This window comes from Megascapheus bottae, chromosome 5 (genome assembly GCF_031878675.1).
Source record: "Megascapheus bottae isolate mThoBot1 chromosome 5, mThoBot2.hap1, whole genome shotgun sequence".
In the NCBI taxonomy this organism is placed as follows: Eukaryota; Metazoa; Chordata; class Mammalia; order Rodentia; family Geomyidae; genus Megascapheus; species Megascapheus bottae.
The window spans coordinates 67518534-67532601 of record NC_143513.1 but is presented as its reverse complement, the minus strand read 5'-3'; the positions used below and the strand labels follow the sequence as shown (position 1 = coordinate 67532601).

Genomic DNA, 14068 nt, shown 5'->3' with positions numbered 1-14068 from the left:
TTTGCTCAGGGCTACAACTCTACTACTTTGAGCCACAGTACCACTTCAGGCTTTTTGATCCTACACTGGCTAGCTTTGAACTGAGATCCTCAGATCTCAGCTTCCTGAGTAGTTAAGATTACAGGCATGAGCCACCAATGTCTGGCTTACACATTTTCTTTTTCTTTTTTCTTTTTTCTTTTTTTTTGCCAGTCCTGGGCTTGGGCTCAGGGCACTGTCCTTGGACTTTTCTTACGACTTAGCACTCTACCACTTGAGCCTCAGCACCACTTCCAGCTTTTTTCAATGTATGTGGTACCGAGGAATCGAACCCGGTCTTTGTCCATGCTAGACAAGCACTCTACCACTAGGCCAAACTCCCGGCCACACATTTTATTTTTCTATGTACTATATACTGATACTATTTTGCTCTGAGCCAGGATCATGGAAAATTTTTTTCCTGCCAAGGGCCATTTAGATATTTGTAACATCATTTGAAGAAGGAGAACCGAAGTACTTTATATACATGTATGAAGACAGAATAATGAAACCCTTTAAAATCATCCAAAAAGGGTGGGAGGAGAGATCAGAAAGAGTAATAGAAAGTTGAATTTGATCAAAGTACATGTATGTATATATGGAAAATCACAATGAAACCCTTTTGTATAATAAAAGTAACACTGGGGCCTGGAGTTTGGCCTAGTGGTTAAAGTGCTTGCCTAGCATGCATGAAGACCCGGGTTCGATTCCTTGGTACCACATACATAGAAAAAAAGCCAGAAGTGGTGCTGAGGCTCAAGTGGTAGAGCTCTAACCTTGAGAAAGTCCAAGGACAGTGCTCAGGCCCTGAGCTCAAGCCCAGGACTGGCAAAAAAAATAAGTAAATAAAAGTAACACTGTTGGAGCCGGGTGTGGTGGCTCACACCTGTAATCCTAGTTACTCAGGAGACTGAGATCTGAGGATCACGGTTCAAAGCCAGCCTAGGCTGGCACTAAAGTCAGTGAGACTCTTATCTCCAATTAACCACCAGAAAACTGGAAGTGGCACTATGGTTCCAGCGGTAGGGCTGTAGCCTTGAGCTGAAGAGCTGAGGGACAGCACCTAGGCTGAGTACAAGCCCAATGACCCACCCCAATAAATAATAAATAACACTGTTGGGCTGGGAGTGTGGTTTAGTGGTAGAGTGCTTGACTAGCATGCAGAAAGCCCTGGGTTTGATTCCTCAGTACCACATTAAAAAAAAAAAAAGTCCAAAGTGGTACTGTGGCTCAAGTGGGAGGGTGCTAGCCTGAGCAAAAGAAGCTCAGGGACAATACCCAGGTCCTGAGTTCAAGTTCAGAACTGATAGTAGTAGTAATAATAATAATAATAATAATAATAATAATAATGACAGTGTTGCTGAGTGCTGGTGGCTTGTGTCTGTAATCCTAGCTTCTCAAGAAGCTGAGATCTGAAAATCTCAGGTTCAAAGCCAGCTTGGACAGACAAATCTGAGAGATTTGTATCTCCAATTAACAAACTTAAAGCCTGAAGTAGAGGTGTGGCTCAAGTTTTAGAGTGCCAGCCATGAATTAAGGATCCCATTGTGAGGTGAGAGCAGGTGAAAACTGAGATGGTGACAAGCTGGTTGAGTGTCACCAAAGTCAACAGAGGAGCACTGAACTCAGTACTGTAATACTGAAGTTCTCAACTCTATTGTCCAAAATCTTCTTTTCATGGCAAATATTTAGTCATATCCTTTTACTATTCTGAAATAATTCCTAGTGATTATAACCTATTTGTATAAATTATTTTAAATGGACATACTTAACTGTAACCCCTCTCTACATCACTCTGACAATAAAATTAAATTAGAAAATAGGCATATTGTTCCAACTGTAATATAAAAAGAAAGTATAATATATAATGTCAATATGTAAATGCTTATGGATAACTACTTAGAAGTCATAAAATGTCATGAATTTGAATCTGCTACTCAAAAATAGTACTTCTAGTACCTCTTCACTACAGATTGATAAGCGGGGTTCAAAATTGTGGTTAGGGTATGGTGGTGTTATTGTTAAGTCAATAAAATGCTTGTGGTAAGCCTGCTTCACTGAGGGCTAGGAGTGGCCCCTCCTGGGGCCTAACTGCAGTGTGGTGCCATCTGGTGGCATATTTCTGCAAAGAAGGCTGTGTGAATAAAATCAGAGGCCTTTGTTCCTGTTTGGATTTCCTGGAGCAGACAGGATTCCAATATTTTACTGCACAGCCATTTCCACACCCACATCTGGGAAGACAGGCAGCCTTCCAGTTCCCACACTACTTGCCTGCCTTCCCCAGGTCTATTTCATTATGACATTTCCATATATATGTACAATTTCTCCCTAAAGTCCCTTCCTTCTGGGTGGGCATTCTGGGCATGGTGAAGATGCTTTGGGATTTCAAATGAGCAAATGCTAATTCCTCCCCCTCAGTTTGCATTCTGAAGGAGTGAGCTCCTGTTTCCAATGGGTTCTTTCGAGCCCCGACCACCCCATGGCAAAGCATACATGCACAGGTTTTCTTGGAGGTTTATTGGTGGAAGTACAGAAGCACCTTGTTATAAACACCATCTTACCTCTCCCATGGTCATGTGGCCCACTGTGGGAAACAGCATCATAGGAGTTGTAGCAAGAAAGCAAATGCCCACGATGATCATCCATTTGGCTAGATGTCAGGGTCCAAAAAAGTGCTCTCCTAGGGAACTGGCGGCTGGAGCCTGCAAGCAGTGCCCATCTGGGTCTTCTTGTTCCCAGAGGCTGTGGCACAAGGTTGCCCTCATGGGTATATTTAAGCTGACTGGAGATGCCACTTTGGAAAGTATCTTGCAGCAGTTGGATTTGACCTTTTTGATGACAGTGCTGGTGTTTCTGTAAGAGGCCAGGAATTTGGGGGTCATTCATTGGAAACAATTGAAGAAAAGACAGCATTATTAAAAATCTACTTTAAAAACTCATTTCTAATGGGTACTTGACGGTTCACACCTGTAATACTAGCTACTCAGGAGGCTGAGATCTGAGAATAGTGGTTTAGACCTAGCCCAGGCAGGAAAGTCTGTAAGACTCTTATCTCCAGTTAAGCATCAAAAAGCCAGAAATGGAGTTGCGGCTCAAATGGTAGCGCATCATCCTTACAGACCAAAACTCAGGAATAGGGCCCAGTCCCTGAGCTCAAGCCCCAGCCCCAGGATCAGTGTGTGTTTGTGTAAGCACGCACGCATGTACACACACACACACACACACACACACACACACACACACACACACAATCATTTTCTCCGTTTGTCTTTTCCAGGATGAGTACACTGAAGATAACTAAAAGTATGGATGTGAAGGGAAATAACAGGGAGCATATATGGCATGCCCAGGAGAAAGCAAAACAGCAGCAAGGCAGAGACGCCAACTGAAGAAGAGTGCCAGGCACCTGGAATATCACTTGGATGTGTTGAGAACCTAATGTCTTATGACTTACAGTCAAAACCCAGACCCACTGGGAGCTGCCTGGTGCCCACTGCATCCCGCCAGATGGTGAAGTCCGCTTAAGTGCCAAAAGAATCTTGGAACATTCCTCTAAAATAATACAACTTAAAAAATATCACCGTGGGCACTAATGGCTCATGCCTGTTGTCCTAGCTACTCAAGAGGCTGAGATCTGAGGATCGTGGTTCAAAGCCAGCCTGAGCAGGAAAGTCTGAGACTCTTATCTTTAATTAGCTATTAGAAAACTGAAGTAGGGGCTGGGAGTTTGGCCTAGTGTTATAGTGCTTGCCTAGCATGCATGAAGACCTGGGTTCAATTCCTCAGTACCACATACATAGAAAAGGCCAGAAATGGTGCTACAGAACTCTAGCCTTGAGAAAGCCAAAGGACAACGCTCAAGCTCTGGGACTGGAAAAAAAAAAAACAAGAAAGAAAAGAAATGAAAAAGAAAACTGGAAGTAGAGCTGTGGCTCAAAGTGGTAGAGCTTTGAGCAAAATAGCTCAGGAAGAGAGCCCGAGTCTTGAGTTCAAGTCCCCATGACTGACAAAACCAAAGCCAAAATCAATATATATCACAACTCCTAGGTAGACATGGTGTCGCTTGTCTGTAATTACAGCTCTCAGGAAGGAGAAGCTGGAGGATCTAGAGTTCTAGGCCATCCTGGGCTATGAGTTCATGTGGCTACAAGAATCTATAATTAGAAGGGAAATAAATATTCCTTTAAAAGGCAAAGAAAGGAAATTACAAAAAAAAGAGAAAACAAAAATACCAAAAAGATCACTAATACTACTAACATGTGGGCTGGGAGTTTAGCCTAGTGGTAGAATTCTTGCCTAGCATGCACGAAACCTAGAATCGATTCCTGGGTACTGTAGCCATAGAAAAGCCAAAATCAATGCTGTGGCTCAACTGGTAGAGTAATAGCCTTGAGGAAATTCTAAGGGCAAAACACAAAACAGAGCTGGCATGGAGACACATTCCTGTAATCCCAGCTATTCAGGAAGTAGAGATAGGTGGATCTTAGTTTGAGACTAGTACTAACAAAAGCAAGAGACCTTATCTGAAAAAATAAACTTCCAAAGAAAGGACAGGATGCATGGTTCAAGTAGTAGATTGCCTGCCCAGAAACGCAAGGCCTTGAGTTCACATCCAAGTACTTTAAAAAAATTTAAAAATAAGGAATAATCCTAGGGACCCCCAAATCCAAGACTAGGAGCTGAGTGTGATCTGGGGCTGCGGGAGGGACCTCTTCAGCTTTTAGAACCAACATGGCTATTCCTTCTCAAAGCCAAGGAAGACATCCCTGGGGCCCCACAGAGGGCTTGAGCTTCTAGGTCTGGGGAACTTGTAGATGAACACACTCTTGCCCTGGCAGGTGAAAGACAGGAGAGATGGGATGGTGAGCTTCTTGGTTGGGATACTATAGAGTTGTCTAAAACCAATGTAAGCCTTTTAAGTCCTCCAAGAAGATTCCTTCAAAGGATGAAGGTGATGCCTGATTGCTAATGCCAGGTCTCAAGGACCTCTGGGGATCCAGGCCTAGACAGGGCTGGTGACCATATAAGAGGGAGGTGTCACTGAGCATTGGTGGCTCACACCTGTAATCCTAGCTACTCAGGAGGCTAAGATCTGAGGACTGCGGTTCAAAGCCAACCCAAGCACAAAACTCCGTGATACTCTTATCTCCAAAATAACCACCAAAAAACTGGAAGTGGCACTGTGGCTCAAGTGGTAGAACGATAGCCTTGAGCTGGAGAGCTCAGAGACAGCGCCCAGTCCCAGAGTTCAAGGCCCAGGACTGACAGGAAAAAAAGAAGAAAAAGACAAAAAAGAGGGAAGTGTTACAACCTCACCTGAATTGGAGTTAGGAACTTCAAAAAAATCCAAGAAAACTCTAAAAAGTGAGCTTAAAGCATTAGGAAACTCAGGAAAGCATTAGGGTCAACTCAGTGCCTTACCCCAGGAAAAGGCATCTTGATGGGGGCCAGGCTGATGTTAGCAAGGAGGTGTGTTAGGTTCTGACTCTGTATAATCTTCAGGCACAGAACATTTTACCTTCAGCACGGAGGCTGTGTTTGGCTCTGTTGACATGGTGAATTACATTTATTGACTTATTACATCTGTGGGATGAAGCCTGTCTGGTCATAATGTATAGTTGTTTTTTTTTTTAATTTGTTACTGGAAACAAATTTAAAAAACTCTTCAAGAGCTCAGGGACAGCCCTCAGGCCTAGAGGTAGGGTGATAGCCTTGAGCTGAAGAGCTCAGGGACAGAGCCAGGCCTAGTTCAAGCCCCATGACCCACCAAAAAAATAAAAGAAAGAAAAGAAAAAATAAAAAACATGTATACATATACATACATATAAAGCTTATTAGAGGCACTGTAACAGACTGGGGAAAGGATAAGGTGAAGTAGTTGTTTAACTATTTTGTAGGTACCATAAATAATATTGTATACATTATATAAAAGTACATAAAAGTATAAAGTCAAACATTAAAAAGTATGCAAAATGGAAAATGAAAAGCTCTTCAAGTGCTTTGTGTCTGTGTTCATCAGAGAAATTGGTTTATCGTTGTCTTTATTTGTTGGATCCTTACTTGTTTGGAGATACTCACTTCATAGAATGAGCTTGGACTTGATCTTTCTGTTTCTATTTCACGAAAAAGCTTTAGGAGTATGACTGTTAGTTCATCTTTTAAAGCCTTACAGAAGTCAACTGTGAATCCATCTGGGCCTGGGCTGTCCCTTGTGGGAAGACTTCTGATTACTTCCTCATATTTTTGTCCTGTTTAACTGGTTTATATATTTTTGGTTCAGCATAGGTAATTGGTAGGTCTCTAGAAATGTGTCCATTTCTCCTAGGTTTTCCTTCTTTTTGGTGTAGATTTTGAAAGTAGTGCTTTTTTTTTTTTTTTTTTTTTTTTGGCCAGTCCTGGGCTTGAGCTCAGGGCCTGAGCCCTGTCCTTGGACTTTCTCAAGGCTAGAGCTCTACCACTTGAGCCTCAGCACCACTTCCGGCTTTTTTCTATATGTGGTACCGAGGAATCGAACCCCGGGTCTTCATGCATGCTAGGCAAGCAAAAAGTAGTGCTTTTATAATTGGATTTCTTGGATGTTGTAATGTTTCCTGTGGCATCTTTGATTTTTATTGATTTGAATCTTCTACCTTCTTTTTTTTGTTAATCTCATTAATGGTCTGTGAATTTTATAATTTTTTTCAAAGAGCCAGCTTTTTGTTTCATTAATTTTATGTATAATTTTTAGTTTCTACATCATTCATTCCTGCTCTAATCTTTTCTGTCTCTCTGTCTAGATTTGAGTCTGGTTGGTTCTTGTTTTTCTAGTGGTTTTAGTTGTATTGTGAGGTTATTTACTTGAGTTGTTTGTTTTCTTTACATGTGTACTTTGAGATATAAACTTTCAGCACTGTTTTTGCCATATGGAGATCAGGTATTAAAGATTTTTTTGCCCAGTCTGGTTTTCAACTGAGATCCTCAAGTTGCTAGGATTACATATATGAGACACTAGCTATGGGCTAGCTTACATTTTGGAATTAATTTATTCATTTCCTTTATTGAGCACATACTGTATGAAAGTGCTGGGGGTTTATTCAAGGAATGAGCAGTCAGATCAAAGAGACTTGAATACTATAAACCATGTTTTCAAGGATAGGCTTAATACAGAGTCGAGAGACAAAGTCAGGCGCATTGCTATTGAGAGTAAAAAGAAAGAGTAGAGCCAGGATGATAGAAGTGCATTGGCTCCATGTTGCCATGCTGGGGACAAAACCCACCTGTCTGCTGGGGGCTGGGTCCTTCCAGAGAGTTCCAAGAATCTGTCAGTAGTCTGCTCAGCTTCCTGCAGCAAGAAAGTCTCACTGGTCTGGGAGGATGACGGGAGGCTGCTCTCAGGCTGTGTAAAGAAATTCAAGGCAAAGCCAGGCTGCTCATGGAGCACCCATGGCCTCCTGGGACAGAACCCTGAAGGAATTGGTGGGGTTCTATCTAAGTTCTGCAGACTAGTCCTGGAAACCTGGCCCTCCGGCATTAAGCCACTGAACCATCCCACGGATTCAGGACCCCTGGCAGGGTTCCAACTTCTCTGTGTTGGGGTGTAGAGGCTATCTACCCAGAGCTCAAGAGGTAGATTGGAGCTAGCTTTCAAAGCTGATCATTAGACCCCTGAAGGACAGCAGGAAAGTTTATAGGGTCTGAAATCTAAAGGTTCTGAGCAATTCAACCCATCAAGATTCCTTTTTTGTGTTTCTACACTAAACAAGTCCTTGAAAGGCTTCTGAGTGTCAAGAAAAACCCTGATTCTCCCTCTTTCCTGCTGTAAGGGAAAAAAAAAAAAGAGTTGAAGCTGAGCATAGTAGCACATGCTTGAAACCCCAGCACTTGACTTGGGAGGGAAGTTAGTGTAGGAAGGTTGTGAGTTGGAGGCTAGCCTGCCCTATACAGCAAGTATCCAGCCAGTCTGAGCTGCAGCGAGATCCTGTCCAGAAGAAAAATAAATTCAAAAGAAGCAAAAGGAAATGAAGTATGTGTAAATATTTATGTAACAAGTGTTCAACCTCACAAAGATTAGAAATGCTACTTTATACCTAGCTTAATAGTAATTTGGTATACTATTTTCTGGGTATTGTCTTGTGCTGTTCAGGAGATTGAGGACTGAGGCTGGAACCACAGAGACAGGCAAATCTATGAGGCTCTTACTCCAACTAACCAGCAAATAGCCAGAGCTGGAGTCATGACTCAAATGGTAGAGCACCAGCTTTGGGTTAAAAAGCCAAATGAGAGCAAGAGGTCATACACACAACTATATGCTACTTGATTACGATAAGGAAGCAGTGCCCTAAGATGAAAATAAAGTGCCTCTGATACCATCTACGGTGGAAAAGTACAGTATTCTGTAATATATACAGATGTCTTTCAGTACCTGTGGAGATGGGGTCTACGACCCTGCTCCAACACAAAACCTATGCATGCTGCTGTTTCTTATATAGTCTATGGGACACCTGCCCTCCTACATCCAATCCTCTGACTCACCAGACCTAATGTAATCTAAACAATACATAAAGTTTCCACATACTATATGGTATAGGGAATGCTGACAAGGAGAAAAGGTTTGACATGTTTGGCACAGATGCAACTCTTTTCTGAACATTTTTTAGCCTGAAGCTGCACACTGGTGCCTCACACCTGTAATACTAGTTACTCAGGAGACTGAGATCTGAGGATTGTGGTTCAAAGCCAGCATACACAGAAAAGCCTGTGAGATTCATCTCCAATTAACCAGCAAAAAGCCAGCAGTGGAAGGTGTTGTTCAAGTGGTAGAGTGCCAGCCTTGAGCAAAAAAGTCAAGACAGTTCATAAGGCCCTAAGGTCAGAGCAATTACCAGCAGGGGGAAGGGTGGGGAAAAAGGAAGAATATTTGTGGTTGAATTCATGGATGAAGGACCTAGATGAAAGGCCAACTATGTATTTGGTACATGTGGATGGATCCATGTGCATATATGCCTACACCACATCTGTGTTTATTTTGTTGCAGACAGCCAAGGGAGACCCCACTTACTGTTGTTTCGGTGGAGTGTCTGGGCCTCTTGGGCACCAGACAGTGAGTGAACCGGATTCTTGGGTCTTTGGTGGTGATAGACAGACCTTTCCGAAGAATTCTCACCAAGCGGATCCAAAATTGGAACACGGTCTCTGGATGGTTTTTGTGGAGCCTCAGGTAGTAGATCTTTTCAGTCACTGTCCTAACACGCAGAATGCGTTGGATCCGATCGTAGATTTGTAACTCCACGTATTTTAGGGGAAGAATCCTGTGTATAATCAGGAAATTCCTGTGTCAGTGCCTCTCCCTGCTTGCTTGGGGGATGCTTGGGGAGCCGAAAGCTCGTGTTTTGGGAGTGAGAATGACCACTAAGATTTGAGTTCTTTCTGGTTTCTAGGGCTTTCTTTCATTGTTAATCGGCCGGCATCTAACCAGCATTCTTACTGCAGAGCAATGTCTCACTCAATTCTGACAACAACCTTTTGATGATGGGAGGGTAAGAATTATTGATTGTACTTTATAGATTTTGACTTAAAGGCTCCAAAAAGCCCAATGGTTTTCCCAAGTTTAGATCTTTTATTAAGTGGGAACTGGAATGGTTTCCTGACTCCATTTCTAGACTTTTTTCTTATGTCTCCATTACTTGTATTGAAAGAGAACGGAGAAGAATGATATCTCCTATAATCCATTTTCATTTGATCCCAAGACTTCAGAGTCCTATTGGACTGTCATATGTTTGTCCTTTCTTTAGAAATCTCCTACATCTATATTGACAAAATAAGAGGAAAGACAACAAAGGAAACCCGGATCCTCAGGAACTAGGCTTGATGCTGAGAGCTCACACCTGAAATCCTAGCTATGCAGGAGGCTGAAGATTGTGGTTCACAGCCAGCCTGGGCAGGAAAGTCCTTGAGATGCTTACCTCTAGTTAAGCCAGCAAAAAGATGGAAGTAGATTCATGGTTCAAATGGTTGAGTGCTAGCCTGAGGGAAAAAGCTAAAAGACAGTGCTCAGGCTCTGAGTTTAAGCCTCAATACTCTCTTATACACACACACACACACACACACACACACACACACACACACACACCAAACAAACAAACAAACAAACAAACAAACAAACAAACCTGGGCTTGAGGCAGAACTGTAAACTGTTCTACCCTTGGTATGTACAGATAGTAGATAAACTTTTGTCAAATGAATGAATGAATTTGTTCTAAATTGTTGACAGACTAAAAAGCACTCATTTGGGGCCAGGAGTTTGGCCTAGTGGTAGAGTGTTTGCCTAGCATGCATGAAGACCTGGGTTTGATTCCTCAGTACCACATATATAGAAAAGCTGGAACTGGTGCTGTGGCTCAAGTGGTAGAGCACTAACCTTGAGGAAAGCCCAAGGACAGTGCTTAGGCCCTGAGTTCAGCCCCCAGGACTGGCAAAAAATAAAAAAAAAGAGCACTCATTTCTTAATCTACAATCCAGCTGCAGAAGAATTTGGATAGTTGTCAATCATCCCCTCTGCCCCTCCCTCCAGCCTTTCTTTACCTGCTGAGGGTGATGACAGGGGCAGCACAAGGTGTGTTCCAGTTGGAAAATGGACCCTGGGGCCAGGTGATGTTGGCCATCAGGAGGATGTTGGGGAGTGGCAAAGAAGGCACTGAAGAGGTCACTCCAAGGATCACGATGGTGGATCCTTCATGGACATCCATCCAGTCCCCTGCCTTAGTGACCTGGAAATCAGCCCCAGGAACAGAGATCAGAAAGAAGCAGAAGCCAGGGCTAGAAGGATACAGATGCTGGAAAAGGACACTTCAGCTCAGTGGCAGCTGGGTTGTGTACTGGAATGGGCTATAAGCAGCTATTGGTCTCTTTTGTTGGGTCTCCTTAAATAAATTGAACTTCTGGGCAATAAGCCCTCTAGGGCAAGGTCTGACAGCCCAAGTATAATCCCAGCTTCTTGGAAAGAGGAGGTATGAGGCTCATGGGCTGAAGCCAGCCTGGTCAAAACACAGACCCTTCCTGAAAAACAACTGGGAGATTTTGTGGTTCAAGTGGTAGAGTGTTTACCTAAGTAAAGATGAGGCTCTGAATTAAATCCCAGTACTATGAACCAACCAACCAACTTCTCTTTGATCTGTGTGTGTGTGTGTGTGTGTGTGTGTTTCTTGAACTCAGAGCCTGGGTACTGTCCCTCAGTTTTGTTGTTTGTTTGCTTTTTCTTAAGACTGGCACTTGAGTAACAACCCTGGTTCCATCCTTTCCTTTCCTTTCCTTTCCTTTCCTTTCCTTTCCTTTCCTTTCCTTTCCTTTCCTTTCCTTTCCTTTCCTTTCCTTTCCTTCCTTTCCTTTCCTTTCCTTTCCTTTCCTTCCTTTCCTTTCCTTTCTTTACCTTTCCTTTCCCTTCCCTTCCTTTCCATTCCTTTCCATTCCTTTCTCCTAGTACAAGGTCTTTAACTCAGGGCCAAGGGTCCTCTGCTGTTGCTTTACCACCAGAGCTGCAGTTCCACTTATGGATTTTTGCTGATTAATTGGAAATAAGAGTCTTACAGACTTTTCTGCCCAAGCTGGCCTCACACTGTGATCCTCAGATCTCAGCCTCATGGGTAGCTAACATTTCAGGAGTGAATCACTGGTGTCCAGAGGGGATTGTAATCTGAGGTCAGATCAGGCAGGAAAGTTCACAAGATCCACCTTCACAACTGAGAAGTGGGCAGAATGGCATATACTTACTATGCTAGCTATTGTGGGAAGCCTAAAACAGCAGTCATGTCCTAGGCATGTTCCTGAGCTGGTAGTGAGACCCTGTCTCAAAAAGGGCTGGGCCGGGGGGAGGGGTGGCTCAAGTGGTAGAGGGCTTACATAGTCAGTACCAGCATTGAGTTCAAACCCCAGTATCATAAACAAACAAAAATCAAAAAGAAGAAAAAAAAGAAAAAAGGGCTCGAGACCCTGTTTTCCTAGGCTTTCTTTCACTGCCCAAATGCAGTGTCTGCTCTACATGCCCCAGGCGTCCACTCTCTGTGCTCCTGGCTTATGGGTCAGCTCCTCCCAAATACTGGACAGAGTTTGCTTTTATAACAGGTGAAACTAATTCAGAAGCTTCTTGGCCCAGGACACTGAGATACTTTGTATCTCCTGCCCTTTCCTCCACAGAGTAAGAATTTTTGTGTGCATTCTGGCTAATTGATTAAACCACAAGGCAAAGGAGGACAGATTCATCAGGTTCAGCTAGGCCACTGTGGGAAGCAGGCAGCACCGGGGTGGGAGGACATGTCCTCAGACAAGCACTCCACACTCCAATGGGACCAGTAGATTCCTCACTTCCCTAGGCCACAATGTTTCCTTCCAAGAATCCTCTCACCACTCTGGTGGGGGAGGGAGGCATTCCAGAGAGGGTGTCACCTGCAGAGCGCATGCCTGTGGGCATGCGGGTGATGATGGAGCTGTGATTGCTTTGTATGACTTGAAACTGGCTCCTTGAGTACATGGTAGCACTCCAAGCCCCTTACACTTGAATAACAATTGTGTTGGGTAAAAATGATTATCACTCTTATCCTAGACATGCTTTCAGTCTATTGAAGTGTTTCCTTTTCCTAAAAAAAAACGTAACTATCACTTTCAAAACATAAAAGTGTATGGCCTACAGGGAACAAACAGGCTGAGACTACAACATGGATTTACTCTGGTTTTCGTGGCTTCTTTCTCTCAGGGCTTTCAAAGTCCACAGCATCTTCTGACCAACCCCTGGGGACAGATTTTAGAAAGGGCAAGCCCTGACCTGTGCAGGGATACCTGGATAAAGTTGCTTTCAAACACCACAGAGTCGGGGAACAAGTTGAATTCTGGAGAATGAATCAGTTGACAAAGAAGGCCATCTTCTACCCCAAGCTCCACTCCAGGGCCTGAGTCCCTGACCTCAGGAGGGAGGCCCCTGATTTTACTCATTGGTTCTTGGCAAGAAAGGGCTGGGGAACATCTCTGGGGCCCCACACAGACCCAGCCCAAGTCCAAGGTGTTGGTGGGACCACTGCTTCCCCCTCCTCCCCAACTCCACCTGGCTTCCCTCCTTCCAGCTGTCCACAGGGCTGGGAGGGCCTATCAGCTCACAATGGCAGGCATGACATCAAGGAATGTGAAGGGTAACAACAAGAAAGAGGAAAATGAAGAGGACAGGAAGCATAGAGGATACGTGGAACTCTTTTGGGCCTCTGTCTTTGGGCTACAAACCAATATATTAGTGTCCTGTCCAACTTTTCACCCATTCACTCTTCGCCTGCCAAGTGGGGAGAATGACTCTTCCTTCACTCTCTCCCAGTTACAGAGCATGCTTTCTAAGTAATATGTGAAAGCTATGACTCAGGTGTGGTGGCTCACGTCTAGAATCCTAACTATACAGGAGGCAAGATCTGAGGATCTTGTTCCAAGGCAGACAAACCCAAGAGACTCTTATTTCCAATTAACCAGCAAGAAGACAGAACTGGAAGTGTGGCTCAAGTGGTAGAATACCGACCTTGAGCAAAAAATTTAACCAGAACCCTAGTAATGTCACCAATAACAAGTAAATAAACAAAATAAAAATGTGACAACTTTTAAAATGCCTATGATACTCACTATACATCATATGCAAAGTTAATTGTACAACTTGGGGACAGGGATGGAAAGGGGAAAAGGGGAAAGCAGAGAAAGGAGGTGACTGTTCAAAAAATAGACATGCTCATTCTCTGACTTACAAAATAGTAATCCCTCAGTACAACACCTTAATAATAATAAAAATTTTAATGTCCATGAGTCCCAAAAGTTGGGGTCTACTAGCTTATCATGAACTTTTTTCTCTGTATATTCTTTTTTACACTATTATTATTCGTTATTATTTTGCCAGTTCTGGGGCTTGAACTCAGGGCCTGTCCTTGGGCTTTCTCAAGGCTAGTAGTATTCTACCACTGAGCCACAGCACCACTTCCAGTTTTTTCTGAGTATGTGGCATCAAGGAATCGAACCCAGGCCTTTGTGCATGCTACATGGTAGCAAACACTAC

The 14068-nt window shown here is 43.4% G+C and overlaps 1 protein-coding gene across 1 annotated transcript; it reads right to left on the bottom strand.

The window, feature by feature from the left end:
* Positions 1-2594: 2594 nt before the first annotated feature.
* On the bottom strand, positions 2595-13089 carry Garin1a (golgi associated RAB2 interactor 1A). The gene is made up of 5 exons (XM_090332382.1): positions 12826-13089; positions 10579-10763; positions 9056-9305; positions 7275-7363; positions 2595-2871 (listed from the first exon to the last, which is right to left on the bottom strand). Exons 1-5 carry the CDS (start codon positions 12976-12978, stop codon positions 2676-2678), a joined length of 873 nt encoding a protein of 290 aa, XP_090188508.1. The 5' UTR covers positions 12979-13089; the 3' UTR covers positions 2595-2675.
* Positions 13090-14068: the final 979 nt, after the last annotated feature.